The 17,140-nt window shown below is 42.5% G+C and overlaps 1 protein-coding gene across 1 annotated transcript; it reads left to right on the top strand.

Moving 5' to 3' along the window:
• The first annotated feature begins 7,823 nt into the window (after nucleotides 1–7,823).
• LOC137597829 (alpha-tectorin-like) lies at nucleotides 7,824–16,562 on the top strand. Its single transcript, XM_068318368.1, has 19 exons — nucleotides 7,824–8,098; nucleotides 8,605–8,679; nucleotides 8,865–8,935; nucleotides 9,125–9,340; nucleotides 9,451–9,522; nucleotides 10,291–10,399; nucleotides 10,538–10,667; nucleotides 10,967–11,198; nucleotides 11,327–11,483; nucleotides 11,615–11,690; nucleotides 11,911–11,973; nucleotides 12,110–12,309; nucleotides 12,596–12,718; nucleotides 12,944–13,131; nucleotides 14,153–14,307; nucleotides 14,394–14,639; nucleotides 14,733–14,892; nucleotides 15,112–15,204; nucleotides 16,028–16,562. The coding sequence occupies exons 2-18, from the start codon at nucleotides 8,634–8,636 to the stop codon at nucleotides 15,202–15,204; spliced, it is 2,337 nt and encodes a 778-aa protein (XP_068174469.1). The 5' UTR covers nucleotides 7,824–8,098; nucleotides 8,605–8,633; the 3' UTR covers nucleotides 16,028–16,562.
• Nucleotides 16,563–17,140: the final 578 nt, after the last annotated feature.

Here is a 17,140-nt window from a genome sequence, read left to right as displayed (position 1 = left end):
ATCAGCCCCCCCCCCCCAGTACCCGGGGCCTCTGGGGGAGGAATGCGGAGCGAGGAGGTGATGGTCGTGGGGGGCTTCATCCAGCCAGAGTTTGCAGGCCATCCATCACGGCTCCTGTCCTCCCCACACGGCTCAGCAGAGCTTGCATAACCCCCCCTCCCACTCCCACCCCCCCCCCCCCGAGTCTGAAGAGGCAGGGCTGCCAGCTGATCTGATCTACTCTCTGCCGGAACCACGTGACCTCTGACCCAATCGCCAGGCCTCCAAGAATGAAGACTCCCGGGGGCCACATCAGCATCAGGGCTGTCCTCTAAGGGCCAGATGTAACTAATAAATGTAACTAAATGTAACTCAGTGTAATGTAACTAAATGTAACTACTCCTTAATGTAACTAATGTAACTAAATGTAACTCAGTGTAATGTAACTAAATGTAACTACTCCTTAATGTAACTAATAAATGTAACTAAATGTAACTCAGTGTAATGTAACTAAATGTAACTACTCCTTAATGTAACTAATAAATGTAACTAAATGTAACTCAGTGTAATGTAACTAAATGTAACTACTCCTTAATGTAACTAATAAATGTAACTAAATGTAACTACTCCTTAATGTAACTAATAAATGTAACTAAATGTAACTCAGTGTAATGTAACTAAATGTAACTACTCCTTAATGTAACTAATAAATGTAACTAAATGTAACTCAGTGTAATGTAACTAAATGTAACTACTCCTTAATGTTAAATAACTGAATTTCTGACTGATTCTAGTTCCAACCATTACAGTTAGACAGAAAAAACATGTTCGTTTGTTTCTCTGTTCTAACATAAATCCTTTTCATTTGTCAGGTTATTAAACCCACAGAACTCCATCAATCAAGGATCAAACCATCAATCAATAAAGAAAAATAACATCAGACACAAGTTAGGACGTTAACTTTGTTCAAAATGTTTTAATCAATGTTAAAATGGGCTGAATTACTGCATTGTGGGAAATGTAGTTTTGGTCAGAGCACTTTTGACCTACTTATTTTTAGACACTCTGACCTTTTATGTTCTCGTGGGCCACATTAAATGATATGGAGGGCCACATTTGGGCCCAGAGGCCTTGAGTTTGACACGTGTGTTCTAGACCTCTTACACCCCTTAAATGACATCGGAGCTCCAACCTGCATTAGAACTTCATTCAGGAGTTCCAGAACCTTCAAAAAGATCTGCTGCCAGAAGAACCCAGAGCTGCAAAGGGTCTATCAGAACCTGCAGAACCTTTTGCTTCTAAAAAGAACATCCTAAAAGATCTCAAGAAACTCGACTCCACGACGTCCACATACAGCTGACCTCTGAAGAAACATGAGGAACCAGGAGAACCTCATCGGATCTTCTAGAACCACATCACCACCAAACCTCCTGGTCATCTTGAAGACTTCAAGAACCCACCGCAGCTCCAGAACCTCATTGTTTGGACTAGAACCTCATGAAACACCCTAGAACTGGTGAGGCCGTGTTTAAAACAGATTCTATTGATCGAAACGATCATTGATCGGTTCTTCTTTAGACTCCCTCTCCATTCATAATCATTTAGAGTCACATCGGAGAGCTTCGTCATCACTGAACTGCTGTTCCAGGGTGGAGCCGTGTGGATGTGTTCCGTGTGGGGCGTTTGAGGACAATCCGGCGATACAGCGCTGCCAAACACAACAGTGAAGATGTCAACAAATCAAACGGAGAGGACAAACTCTGACCAGATGATGTGAAACGCCGCGTGTTGCGTTCAAAGTAAACTGTTCTGGGCCCTCCAGTGCTTGTCCAGCACGGGCCCCCCCCATTGATCAGCAGGTATGCGGCCCCGCCCGCCTGACACACCTGGACACCTGCCCGGAGATAAGACCGATCTATCGCTTCGGGATCGTATCAGCCGGACCGATAAGGGCCAGGGTCAAGATGTAGAGCAACAGTCACGGTGACGGACCGGGACGAAAAAACCGTGACATGGAAATGTACCGCCAGGTCGTTTGACCTCTGACCTCCAGAGGCATGATGGGAAAACTAAAAAGACGTGGAGAACGCGACTCGGTAGCAGGTTCTTATCCTCGTTTAACCTTTTATTTTTATTTTTAGCATCTCGATGATAAACGTTTGACAAGACAAGTCTATTTTCCAGGAGTTGAATTTATGTGTATTTAACTTCACCGGCGAGGGGAAAGTAAAGAATCCAGGTTGTAGACCCCACCGAAGTTGAAAACAGGGAGAGATGTGGGAGGATCTGTGGCCTCAACAGCCTTAGTTGTCATGGTAACCAACTGGTTGTACTTGTAAAAAGAGCGAAAGTAGGGAGGATTGGTGTATGTGCTGTTAAACGATAGAAGCTTCATGTGCATGTGTGTGTGTGTGTGTGTGTGTGTGTGTGTGCGTGTGTGTGTGTGTGTGTGTGTGTGAGTGTGTGTGTGTGTGAGTGTCGATGTTTCATCACCTGTCTTACGCAATCGCGTTGCAAGATGTGTGAGCTGAACGATAGAGAAACACCTCCGCCTGCTGGACGTGGAGGGAACTGCAGCCACACAGATAGAAGTATAGATATATAAATAGATTTATACGTTACACATGAAAAAGAACTGTGCAAAGTGAAATATACAGATGTGAGTAATCAATAAATATGTAATGTGAAATTCAAATTTATTGTTTTTTTTTACTGATCAATGTCTGAACAATAACAATCGGAGAACCAGGGGCTGATTGGGGGCCCTTGTTCGGTGTTCGGCGTTGAACTGAAACAAACAAAATTATTTATTCCATCCCTGACAGAATCTTCACTGGGGGGCGAAGGGTGGGGCTTCAAATGTGTTGGGGGCAACATTTAGCAACTGGGCGGGGGCAACTCGGGTTATAAATGCGACGGAACCAGGAGTCGCAGGAGTGTACATACCAGGTGATTCATTGTTCGCCGGGCAGGTTCTGTTCTCCTGCTATTGTTAGCATTTTATTAGCTTTGTTTAATTGGGTTTCAGGAGGGCGTGGCCAGTCCGTTTTGTAAGGAGAAACATCTGTGTCCTCACGTGTGTTCATCCTGACTTAGTTCAGTGTGTTTGACCGTGAGAGAATGTCTTGTTTCTGCTCTCATTCGTTAGCATGTAGCAGCTAAATAAACCCCGACAAATACATATTCGACCAGAGGACTGGAATTTAACAGCCGAAACCGTTTAATACCGTTAAATAACGTAAAGACTCCTTTTTTCTTTTCCTGTTGATCCCAATTTGCTACGAAATGGCGTAGGCGTGTCTTTGTCCGGTAAATCAGTTAGCGTCGATTTTGACATAAAAGCTGTCGGGACGGGCGAGAAATTCCAAACTCCAATAAAATGTAGAAATGATTTGAATTTGTTTATGTGGCCATAAATATTAAGACACCGCAATAAGCAAAGTAGTTAAAATTACAATAGAAGAAGAAGAAGGAAGAGGAAGTAGATAATATTCGGATGCTAAAACCCCCTCCAGGGGTAATGGGCAACCAGTTTTGTTTTGTGTTATTTTTAATTTTGTATTTCAAGGAGTGTACAATGATGATATAATAATTACCAAAAATAAATAACTGTATTTTTTATTGTTTTTGTTCTATTAACCACTGATAAATGTTTGAATACATGTCTTTGTTAACTATATTTACATTTATGGATATAGAACCAAAATAATGAAGAGATTTATAATTTTTAAAAATTCTTTCTTTACTTTCTAAAAAAGTAAAGTACAAAATGTTCCCATTTTTAGGAAGACATTCTTGTAAAGTTCAAGAATATTAGTAGTTGGCACGGTAATAATTACGAATAATTTTTAACCGAATATCTTCATTTGTTGCTATAAATGTTTATTGGGAATTGTTCAAATATTCTTCCAATAGATATCATTTGGAAAAGAATTGCGTTATGAAACAACCGGAGGAACAGATATGTGTTCTTTTTGAAATATTTAGCGTATTGCTATTTTTAGAATGAGTGAAACATTTTTTTCCATCCGTTTCTACAAAACTGGCGACAGGAAGAGGAAGTACGTTAAAATCAACACTTCTGAATAATATTTTTACACATTTCTGTACACTTTTTAAATACTATTACATATTCTTTTGGTGTGGCTGGAAATTTATAAGTTTAAAAAATGATTTATGAGAGGTATTTCAATCACGACTGCATGTGTAGCTAATCCGGAAGCTAGCTTACACAATGCTAACAACGCAACCAAATAAAGAACAGTGTGTTTCTTCTTGAGGCATGAACGATCACGAGGAAAACAAAACCACTGCATACCTGCCGTTTTTTAATCCGAGATGACATTTTGCTGTTCCTGTTTTTCACGTAACGCATAATTTAGCGACTATAAAAGTGCTGACTCATGGAGCTAGCCTTCCCACCCAGTGCTGCGTTTGAGTTTAAAGGGACACAACAATGTCTGATTGTCAAACATAACGAGCCAATAAACCGACGAAAACATATGTGGGATTTTTATGAGCTATTAATGATGTTTGTTCTTTGCTTTGAAGAATAGAATCAAATATTTATGACTTGATAAACCAAAAATATATCTTACGTATTAAGACTGTCATCAACTGCATGTAAATGAGAAATACTGACCCTGGACAGAACGTCCGAATGCATCATCGTCTTACTTGTGTTACCAATCAAGTTTTTTTAAAATAAAAAAAGGCATTTTTGTGTTTAACTATAACAAAAATAGTTCAACTTTAAACCAACTTTATTGAAAATGTGTGACGAGACACTAATCAATGATTACAGCATCGTTGGGATGGTGGGTTCCAGTTTCTCACCCGCTGAGGGAAAGATTGAGAAAAAATGGAGGCGACTGACTCATTTAGCCAGTTAGCCGCTAACGGTTGTCATATCGAGTAGCTGGAGCTTTAACTTTGTTGTTTTTTTTGTTAGTTTTGTTTACTTGTTTAAGAGACACTCACTAGCTCAAGCTAGCTAACATGTAAGACCAACTCAGAATAACGTAAATGTAAAGCTAACGTCACCCTGACACCCTAGCAGCTAGCCAGTTAGCTGCTAACATTGGTAATGTTAAATTGTTCAGTTACAGAAATGTAAACAACTTTCAGGCCAGAGTTTCACTTGAGTAAATATATTAATTTGCCCCAGAAGACGCAACAGGGGCCAAAAATCGTTTTTAAAAAAAGACGTAAAGTGGAGTAAAATTGACGTAAACTTGATTTTTATTTTTCCGGGTTTTTTTTTTTTCTTACTTTTTAAAATAAAAAGCCTGACGTATTATTGAGAAAATTGTTAATCAAAACAATGTAAGCCAAGGTGTAGTTGTACTCATGTTCTGGAAGTTTTCCATAGGGTGTGTGTTCTAGTTCTATCTTCATATAAATTCTATGCCAAAGTAACTCAGACACAAATATTTAACATTATCAAAACAGTCATCGTAGGAATTGACAGATAGCCACAAAATCACAGCGATTACCACTAGTAATGATAAGAAGACAGCGTTGGGCTGTAATAAGACAAAACAGACGTCTAAAACAGACTTCTTAGAGGAAACAGCCGACAGACGCTGTTAGACTCAAGGCCTGGGGGCCAAATGTGGCCCACCACATCATTTTAGGTGGCCCACCATAGCATAAAAGGTCATAGTGTCTAAAAATAAAAATATGATCACTAGCTTTGACCATAGATCAAAGGTAGCGCATAGCCTTGACCTATGGTCTTACTCACACTGGCCTTCTCCCTCCTCTCTCTATCTTATCCAGTTCTTGAGTGTACAATACATCACCGCTTTGAAGTTGGTTGTACCAAAGTTAACGTCCTAACTTGTGTCTGATGTTATTTTTTTCTTTATTCATTGATAATTTGATCCTTGATTGATGGAGCTCTGTGGGTTTAATAACCAGACAAATTTAAAAGGATTTATTTTATAACAGAGAAACAAGCATATTTTTCCTGTCTAACTATAATGTTTGTAACTTGAATAAGTAATAAATTCAGCGTTATTTAACGTTGAGGAGTAGTTACATTTATTTTACATTATTTTACGTTACATTTACATGTATTAGTTACATCTGGCCCTTTGAGGACAGCCGTGATGCTGATGTGGCCCTGGGTGAAAAAGAGTTTGACTCTCCCGGTTTAGAGGACGCCATTAGAAAATACAGCCGGTGTGGACCTTTAGGTCTACTTGGAGGACGTCCAGGATGTGTCAGCATTTCCATTTCCTGCTACCTTCTACTGTTACTCAAACACGAACATCGTTCTTATTACATTTTGTTCTCCATCAGTCTTTTGTTCCGTTTGCTGTCCTGATGATGATCCCAACAGCGAGACTCTTTGTCCTCCTCCACCTTCATTGATTGGCGACGGCGACGGGTTGGTCAAGTATGAAGGTATTTCGGATCGTACCATTCTTCTCATTCTCGTTCATTTGTGCGTCTCGTTTTCCATCTGATTGGGTGTGGCGCTTTATTCAGATTCACCTCATTCCGAGGGGCGGTATTTTTAGCATTCCAGTTTTCTTCAGGATGATGTATACAGCCAACGTCATTAGTTTTATTGTCATTAAATGTGTATACAGCTACACACCCAGCGAAGAACATGTTTATGAGCTACATTTCCTAAAGAACAGGTAGATCCAGTCATCTTGAAGTCATGGGCTCATTAAAAACAAGAACGCTCATCAATGACCTGGAACTTTCCTGGGCTGAATGGACAGTTTAGTATGTAGACTGGTCATTAAATCGCAGGTTTCAGGTCATCTGAAAACATATCTGTGCTGGTGCTAGCGATGCTAATCTAGAAGCTAACAGACATACACTTCCTGCCTAGTGAGGAGCAACTGGACCTCCAACCAAGGGCCTCATCAGCTCCAGTTTAGCTGTAATGGTCACGTTTCTTCATCCAATCAGGTTCTAGATCTCCATGTTCATTAGTTTCTGAGGATGCTGAAGGTTCTGGACCCTGGACACCATGAACCTGGTGTCTGGGTCCAGAACCTGGACCCGGACACCGGGTTCAGGGTCAGTCTGTCTGGTTCTGGTGATGCTTTAGGGACTTCCTGTCTGTCATGCAAATCTATTTTAAGCTTACAAACAATTAAAATTTGATTTTATAATATAGTGAAGAAACAAAAGTCTCATCTTTAGTCACTTCTTCTGTATTTCAGGTAGTGGGGGTTGCTACGGGCTACAGATGTAAAGTTGAGTAAAATGACATAAACTTGATTTTTATTTTTCCTTGTATAATTTTTAAAAAAAGTAACATAATCGAGAACGACGTTGCTCAAAGTAAATCGTGGCATGCCTGTATTATTATGATTATTATAATAATATTAGTGGTTTTGTATCAAACTTTATCAGACTAATTCCAAAGACACTCTAAATTTTGTATGTACAAACTACGGCCCGCGGGCCGTGTGCGGCCCTTTAGGTTTTGTAATCCGACCCACCAAACTAGTTTAAACTATACAATTAATTTAATTAAATAAATGCAGTCATAAATTAACTTATACAATAAGCCTTTTTAAAAGTCCAAACCTTTTAAAAATGGTTTCTGCTTGCCGTTTGCGTTAGAACAAATAAACGTTTCACCCACCTGCTGGCCGGACTGTCAAGTTTTAGAACTCTGAGGCCCACCAGTCACAAGATTTGCCCACCCCAGGTCCAAATACATAAAAACTCTACTAATTTGTTTTAATCCAAGAAACACTATCATGTCTGGCGTTGTGCATTCAATAATATAACACACAGAACCTCAGAAGAACCAACTGCTGATGGTCAGTCATGCGTCTTAGATAACACGTTCTTTCCCATTCATGTCACCATTGTCATTTATTTCAGTTATAATCTCCTGACGTCTTTTGTCTTTACTATTTTTGAACTGGTCTGTGTGGCAACAAACAGAAAAAACATGGGGTGGAGCCGAAGCAGGCGTCGCCGTCGTCGGCTCCGCCCCCTGCATACCTTCATGCGAGCAGCAGCATAAAAAGAGGGGGAGTGAGACGGAGAGAGCATCGTTCTCCACGGTGGCATCCGTCCACCACCTGAACACTCGTCAGAGACCTTCGTCTTCCTCAACCTCACCTCAGATTTCCAGAAGGTAAGACGACCTGGACGCCGCTCGTCCGTCCCTTCTCTCTGTAGACCTGGTCCGATGTTCAGGTGCTCAGGGGTTAAGGTTAAGGGTTATGTTTAGGATTTGAAATAGGTATAAGGGTTCGAGTTAGGGATTAAGGTTCAGGTTAAGGGTTAGGGTTTGGGTTAGGTCTTAGGGTTAGGGTTCGGTTAGGGGTTAGGGTTCGGTTATGGTTCAGGTTAGGGGTTGGGGTTAGGGGTTAGGGAGTTTTTGCTAATGGCGTAATAATTATTGGTCAGGGTTAGGGGCGAATACTAACACAATTATCCAACAATACAGTGATGGTGCTGTGTAGTTCCCAAACGCGTCCTTTAATCAGGCAAACGGCGTGAATTCCGTGGTCTTTCTTTGTCCGTTTGGGGAACAGAGACGGAAGGCCAACAAATGATCCGTCCCGTCAGCTTCATCGTTCGTCCGTCTGATGGGATGAAGGTTCTGTCCAATCCAACATGTCCAACTCTGTCTTCCAGCTCTCGTCACCGGACTGGCCTCTTCCAACATGCTCCGCCTCCTGCTCATCCTGTCCGCCCTGGTGCTGATCGCACGTAAGTACGCCGGTCAACCATTTCCAAACTCCACCCAGGGGGGGCGTCGAAAGACTTCAGTCAGAACTGACGAACCCGGGACAGAATCACCTGATCTGTTCGCTTGACGCTTCCTGATTGAGTGAATTGTCTTGATTTGTTTTGTTCCCTCACAAAGTTCCCTCACGTATCTCCATCCTCTTCAGGTGGTCAGGTGATGGTGGACCTGACATCCTGTCCCATAAATTATTTTGGAACGACCTACACTTCAGCGTATGTAAGTAGGACACTTTAGAACATCTTTGGTTCCATCTGCTATCAATAAGATTCTCCAACTTGTTGCTGGAGATGCGACCCTGGTCTGCAATCAGAACCTGGTTGTCAGGGGGATGAACCGCTGCTGCTTCTGAACCTAGTATTATAATTATCCCTCATCTAAATGTTATTTGTTGTGTCTCTTTAACAGTACTTAATTACCAATGCCAACATACTGCTCATCTGCTTTGATGGTCCGCCTGACCCTTTGGCGAAAGGGGAATGTGTCGAGGTGATTTCAATCCTTCCACCGTTGACCTTCTCCATTGAGACCACTGACCTGGTGAACCCGGCCGCGCCTTGCCTTAACGGCCTGGGAACCATGGGAAACAGTTTGTCCTGTGTGGCGTCATTTGCGTCAGACGAAGTGAGTGTTCAGTGTCTTCCTGATTGTAATACGATGTGAGCTGTGTGAACAGTCAACAACACAACATTTATGTCATTGCATACTTGATTGATGGTCTTGACTCTTTGTAGGTTACGGTTAACTTTGGCAACTTTGGTACAAGATCAGGATTGCAAATAATAGCCAATTTGGATGGGGCATACGTGAGTAAAATACACTGTACACACACACACACACACACACACACACACACACACACACACACACACACACACGCACACACACATTCAAACTTTCATGTTAAAGTCACGATGATGGAGTCTTTAGCGGTTTTATTTCAAATGAAATCGAGTGTGTCGTCCTTTTTTCCTTTTGACCTCCAAGTTGTTCATGTTTCCAGTGAAAAACAAACAAACTGATCAGCAATCAATAAGCAAACTGATCAAAGGTATAATTAGGGAACCCCCGTGACACAGCCTGGTGTGTCTTTGGCATCACTTAGTTTGTCTTACTTTAACTTGTGCTCTGTGTGGGTCGGGGTTCATTCCTTTTCATTCATTCATTTTCCGTATCACTTCCTTCGATTTCGGGGGGTCACGGGGGTTGCTGGAGACACTATGGACACAGTGCCGCGGACACATTCATTAAAAAGATATATTTACCATGACTAAAACATAAACTCTCTGTGATGCACCGGCATCACACTCATAAGTCAGCTGGGATAGGCTTCGGCAACCCCCAAGACCCGAGAAAGTGGCAGAAGCGAATAAGAAGTTGAATAATAAATAGAACATGGACTAAACTATCACACGCTGTCCATGTAACCATGTGACCACAGCATTCAGGTTGTGTTCAAACCAGGGAGACTTTTAGTTGAAGGTGTCACCTCGACCCAACGAAGTCTATCTGACGATGGAGGAATTTCTGTTCTCTGCACCAACGGTAACGTCTGTTTATCTGTCGTTGTCTAGCTGATTACAGTGTGCGGTGCTGGTGTACAACAGGAAAGGATGTCTGTGGTGGCTGGGGGGTCGATACAAGACGCTTGTTTTGATATCAGCGGCTGTCTCGACGGCGGAGGTCGGTACATCAACTGACGCCAAGCTTCTATTCTGCTTCCTTAAAAACTAAATTGTGAAAGATTTGCTTTATTTTTTGCAAAAAAAACAACTGATACACCACAATTTAACCCGACGTAAACATTTCTTTATGTCACAGTATTTTTCAGACCTGGTGAGATCATAGCTATTCAAGACCTGGACACCTGCATTTCAGAATTATGTGGTCCCGAAGCGATCACGGTCAGTCAAGGCTGCGAAGCTGGAATAGCTTGTCTAGGAAACGGCATGTAAGTGTGTGTTTCGTATGTGGAACAGGGACTTCACCTGAAAACCTTCTCCGTTCAGGGTGATTTCACTTCCTGTTGTAGTTAGAATGCTCTTATTGTGAAGCAGCAGCAGGAAATGACGTTCCTTACGGGAGGTAACAGTGAGACGGTCCTGCTGTCGCTAAATATTACTGATGGAGTTAACTAAATACATGAACGCATTGAAGAAGTGTTCGTTAGAGCGCTCCCTGGTGGCCTTAGTCCTCAACTGTGGGTGACGATGATGATAACTTGTTTCTGTGCCCATCTTCCTCCATCAGGTGTGCAAATGACCGCAAATGCGTTATAACCGGCCCCACTATCATCACATTTGACAAAGACCTTGAAACGGTGATGGACCGCTGTGTATACACTCTGCTGTCCATCAACGGGTTCGTGGTGACGGCTGGTTTCCTGGAGCGTACTCGGACTGACGTGAGCTTTATTGACTATGTGTCAATCGAATTTCCTGCCGGTACGATCCATGTGTTTTCACAAGACGGTGAAGTTACGGTGAGCTTCCTCCAGTCACGGTCATGTTCTTGTGTGCTTCCAATTGTCCAAACTCTTCTTTGACTCAAATAATGGGTGATGGGAAATCTGGTGTGGTTTAACATTTGAATCAATGTTTTCCTTGTCAGGTGAACGGCATTCCAGTTACAATCACCACAACACCTACGACTCTCGGTAGTGGGACGATCTACATGGATGGTACTGGAATCACTGGTAGTTGGACCGTCAATGGTGGTACCATTGATGTCTATTTTGATGGCGACACAGCACATATCACATATTCAGGTTTGGAGAGTAGAATTCTAAAGACAAAATTTGAACATTTTGGGGTATTCAGGGTGTGAAGTCAGCTGTCCTTCAGAGAGCTGCTGCTCATCCAGTACTGATCCATCACATTCTGTCACAAACATCTGCAGGATTGGCTGCAGGAAGCAGCTTGAATGGTGTGTGTGGAGGCCAGACCTTAGCTGTTTCGAGGACGCTTACTCCTGGGTAAGACCTCAAACACACCCAACTCAATGCTGTTGATTGTAGTAGTTGGTTGATTGGTTGGTCGGTCCACAGACTGTTTGTGTCGCTGCCCCCCTCGTCTTGATCTTCTGAATTGTGGACTGAAGTGACGATACAAAGCTTTTCAGTATCTTTGCTGAGGTCTGAACACTCACTTTCTGTCTATTCGTGGAAATAAGTTATGTTGTTTGTCGCCCCCTAGCTGCCAGGATAGCTTCCCTGACCCCATAGACCTTAATGTGGACTGCAATGAGTTGACTGCCCGGTAAGCAGATGAAACATGTCTGTAATAAAGTCCATGTTTTATGATAGAAGACCTGGACCAGCTTTTTATTCAAGGAAAAACTTCTACATTGGATGCAGGACTTCAACCTTCCATCTGTCTGTCTTTCTATTTCCAGGTGTGCATTATTGAACGATCCGCCCTTCACCGCTTGCCACGGTGTTGTTGAACCAAAGTCCTTCATAGAAGCCTGCACTACATTATTGTGCAAATACCCTGATGTGGACAATTTCAACTGTCAATTCTTTGAGGCCTACGACAAAGCGTGCAGCGACAGTGGAGTCACATTACCAGACTGGAGAACGAACCTTGAGTGTCGTAAGACTTCTGTCACAGAATTAACAGCCAAATGAATGTCAAAAAGATCTGCTTAAATTACTAAAATAGAAGGAAAGACTTTTGTCTACCTTCATTGCTCTGTTTTCGCAGCAGTTGAGAGTTTATTTTTTGTTGGCGACACATTGAGGATTAACATTAGTCAATTGTCAACACGAAGCTATGTTGGAATCCAAAGACAACTCTGGAGAAGTTCAGTTTGAACAATTCAGTGGCGTTTTGTGGTGCCTGATTTTTCTAACATGACGTCTCTCTTTGTGTCTTTCAGCGGACCCCCAGCCCTTCTGTAACGGCAGACGTTGCAATGATAATGAATACTGTGGCGTGAGGGGCGATATCACCAGCTGCTACTGTCGGGCCATATTTGCTGCACCTTTCAGAGATTCTCCAGGTACGACAGCCGACAGGAGCTGGACTAGTATTACACTAGACGAGAACCGGCTCCTCTTGCACTCTCGAGTTTGTCATTTTGATATTTCCAACCACAAAACTGGAAGTTGATTTTGTTTTCTGTCCCCAGACCAGCTCTGAGGGAAAGACTCCAAAGCAGGATGGAATTGCTTGACTTCGCCAGATTTAAAGATGTTCATTTTTGTCATTCTCTTTGGGTGTTCAGCTTTTCCTGTGACATGTGAGGAAAACACCGCGTGTCTTACTGTGATCGGTTGTCTTGTGGAGGAAGCAGGTTTCGACTACACCAACCTGCACCTCAATAATGAGTCCTGTGTGGGTGACGCAGATGAAGAAACAGGCATGGTGAAATTTACCTTTAACACCACCAACACCTGTGGAGCAATTGTTACGGTAGGTTCTATCAACGCTTCTTTACTCTCAACAAGAAGCCAAATAGCTTCCAGTGTTATGCCTGAGTTTGGGATCTTTCTGAGGGTTCAGCGTCAAGTCTCACCTCATCTGTTTCTGGTATTGCTAACTACCCTTCAGCCAAGAACTAATAATACCCGTAATTTATGGCTCAAAGGCATGGAGGTTTTCCACGGTTTTCCGTTCAGACAGAATGTTCTCAGCTTGTCTTGCAAGTCAAACAAGATTGCCCCTGACAAGGGGCATTGCAGAATACTCCCTGCACATTGTTAAGTTGGGTTTGCATGGCCTTTGTGTCATCCTTACCCCACCACCCTCATTTAAATGGGAGCTGCATGTAGACCCAAACCCACTGGTCACCTCTGACCACCACCTCCAGTGTGAAATGGAGTCTTGCGAAACTTGATTCCAATATTTGTTAACGTGTATTCTGTTGAGCCTGACCGTATCTCAACCTCGCATGCTAACTTGGGGTCTCTTCCCACCACCAAAAGCCTGGATTTTTGTCTGCTACCTGATCCATATCGTACCAGACAGCTGTTGTTGGTCCAGCTGTTGTTGGTTCTATGGATGTGACCAGCAACAGTTAAAACATTCATTTTCATGTACCGCCGCTGTATCCGCCGTAGCGGGTCACAGGGAGCTGGAGCCTATCCCTGCACATGCTTTTGGAGGTGGGAGCAAGCCGGAGAACCCGGAGGGAACCCGCGCGGACACGGGGAGAACATGCAAACTCCGCTCAGAGCGGGACTCGAACCCGGACCCGCCGTGTTGTGGGGCGACAGCGCTACCCACTGAAACCTTTAAATAGAAGCCAAATTTATCCAGAACTGCAGCTATTGACCCAATGAACCAACATTATTATTTCCTGCGATGATCACAAGAACTATTTCTTTCTTTCATTTCTAAGTGTCTTTCCTTACTGGATTCTGGTACACACGTCTGTTTGAAGACTTAACTTTTAATGAAGTCATGAGAACATTTTATCCTTGTGTCCTTGCAGAGCTCTGGTGGATTTTTGAACTACACAAACAGAGTCCTGTCCGCGCAAAATCCCGCCACCGTCATCACCCGAGAAGAATTTGTCTCCATTGTATTCAGCTGTGTCTTTGACCACTCTGACGCGGTGGTGACTTTCTTCAACATTGACGAAGGCAGGTTAGTAGTGACCGGTCATGTTTCTTTCACCACTATGTGTCAGAAAGATGGACTACGAGACAGTTGACAGGATGTATTTTCTGCAGCTCTGTAGTGCAGATAGTCCAAGGGGAGGAATGGGAATACACTCTGTCCCTGATGACCTTCCTTGATGCTGCACTCACGATACCTTTGGATGCATCCACTGAGGTCCAACTGGACCAAAAGGTCTGGGTTCAGCTGAGCACTGAGGGACTGGAAGATTCTAACGTTGCTGTGGTGACTGAACACTGTTGGGCAACCAATCAGGCTGCAGGCAGTGAGGCTATGATGTATAACCTGATCACAGGCGGGTGAGAAACCTCAGGATTGGTTAATAAATGCTGTTAATCCATGAAAGCGTGTTCTGGGGTGTCGTTTTGATGTGTTTTCCTGTTTGTGAGCAGCTGTCCCGCCGAGGGCTCTGTGACGACAAATGGAAATGGAGAGGGAACATCCAACTCCTTCTGCTTCAACATATTCCAGTTCACTGAAAACGCTGGTGATGTTTCCCTGCACTGTGAAATCAGACTGTGTCCAATCATGGATGGAGAAAGCTGTGTCCCGGTACGTCCTTCAAACACATATGAAACCAGTGAGAACAGAGTGTCAGCCGGCCTGGTGGTTACAACCATACCGTACCACCAGACCAAGAAGATTCGTGTTGTCAGGCCCATTCCAGTGGAGGACGTTTCGGTCTTCTCATCTATTGAAATACATGAAAGTTAAATAATCACAATGTTAGATCAACACTGAGGAGACTTCCTGTCTGACTTTAACTTCCAGGAATGCGGCACACCTGCTCGGAGACGCAGATCTACCAACGTGAAGTATCTGGACATTAAACCAGCCATCGTCTCAATGGTCTGGGGTAAATAGGTGAGATCCTCTAAACCAAACAGAAATCTTTTGTTAAATTCTTTATCATAATTGACATGAGTGGGTAGTCTACACTTAAATCCAACACATATTTGTTACCCTATGCTGAAACTTGCCCAATGATCTGAGCCATTGCATTTGGGAAAGTAAGTTTAATTTAATAATTCCACTGATGGTGTTATTCTTCTACATTCGGTTGCTGCCGGACTACATTTCAATTTTCTTCGATGGTAACACAGTAGTCCCTCGCTTGTTCGCGCTTCAAGATGCCCGGCTTCACCTCTATGTGGATTTTTAGTAGGTAGCCACGTGATAACGTACGCGCATGCTATTGGCTGACAGCATCCGGAAGTGCGTTGCTTTCCGTGAGTCTCGGAACGCAACGCACTTCCGTGAAACTCAAAATTGTTTCAAACAGTCTAGAGTGTTTGGAAAGGTAATACAGACATTAGGTGGTTTAATAACAGTATCGGGAGGGTTCATAAATGTTTAAATTACGGTAAATAATAAAATAAATAATCTGTCACTATATCGCAGAATATCGTTTTTTGCGAGTGGTCCCGGACAGCATTAACTACGAGTAACAAGGAATTACTGTATAACAAATCGGGAGATTGTCTTTTTCCATGATATACTACGCATGCTCGTTCGTCTTGATGACGTGAGCCAGCAGTAAGCAGAGAGTTGGCGCTCTCTAGTGGTGGAAAACCCAATGGCTGTTCAAATGTGTCTGACAGGAGGTGGGCTTTGGAGATCGGGGTCAGGCCAACATGGTGGTTTCCATCAGGACTCAAAGATACTGACAGTTGGGTTGTCTCCTCAGGTTCTCGACACTCTGACTCGGACTGACGGACCAACTGTCCACCTCGACGACGATTACGGGTTGTTGTGTGGTCGCGATCCAGAGCCCGGCTGCTAAGATCCAAAGACGCATTCTGAAGGGATTCGTTCAGCAGATCGTAGCAACCAGAGAACGCTCTGATGATCCGATCGACAACCACGTGGTGGAGGGTTCATTATTGATATGATATCATCCTATCCCTGTTTTCTGACGCTAATCAAATCTTAACAATGACTATCAATGATTACCAATGATTACTAATGATTACCAATGATTACCAATGATTACTAATGATTACTAATGATTACCAATGATTACTAATGATTACCAATGATTACTATTGATTACTAATGATTACCAATGATTACCAATGATTACTAATGATTACTAATGATTACCAATGATTACTAATGATTACTTGTGATTATCTATGGTGTTTAATGATTACTACTGATTACTAGTGATAGTAATTCTCTTAACTATCAATCTGTTTCTTAATATTCACAATAAAGTATGGTGTTGCAAACAAAATTGTGCCAACTCATTTTAGTTAATGTATTAATTTTCTAATCATTGATGCTGTAGCAGCAGCTCGAAGCAACCGCTTCCCAGAGTGTAGATCAACAGGGACGACACAAACCTTTCATAAATAGTCTTTTAATTATTAATAATTCAGTAATCTAACAATACAACTAATAGCTATAAATGCTTTGAAATCACAAAAGATCAAAATGCCTCAAATATTCTGGCCGCTGACAGTGAAGCCCATTATGATAAATACAGAGCCATTCATTTATCACCACAATTCATACCAATAATGTTTAGAGTCCAATGTGAAGGTTATAAACTTTTGTCTTTATTTTTTCCCCCAACATTTTTGAAGTCTTTTAAAGACATTTGACAAGTTACTTTTATGTCTCGGTGAAAATGAACCCTTCAAATAAGAAAATTCAGAGGTGTCAAAAATCAGAATTCAAGTCCATTTCAGTCACATTCATAGTCCATTGCATAACTATAACCATAATGCCACTCTGAGGCTTGACTTTAACAAGGCGTACATATCCCTCGGCGTCAAGGAAAGTCTCCGTTTGTCGC

This window comes from Antennarius striatus, chromosome 1 (genome assembly GCF_040054535.1).
Source record: "Antennarius striatus isolate MH-2024 chromosome 1, ASM4005453v1, whole genome shotgun sequence".
Lineage (NCBI taxonomy): Eukaryota > Metazoa > Chordata > Actinopteri > Lophiiformes > Antennariidae > Antennarius > Antennarius striatus.
The sequence above is the reverse complement of the archived record's forward strand: the minus strand, read 5'-3'. Positions and strand labels throughout refer to the sequence as shown.

Bases quoted from the DNA above. Each gene is read 5' to 3' on its own strand.
- LOC137597829 (XM_068318368.1), top strand. From the start codon at position 8,634: ATGCTCCGCCTCCTGCTCATCCTGTCCGCCCTGGTGCTGATCGCAC. The intron at 11,691-11,910 runs GTAAGACCTCAA...GTCGCCCCCTAG, and splicing joins TCGAGGACGCTTACTCCTGG to CTGCCAGGATAGCTTCCCTG. The intron at 14,893-15,111 runs GTACGTCCTTCA...TTTAACTTCCAG, and splicing joins ATGGAGAAAGCTGTGTCCCG to GAATGCGGCACACCTGCTCG.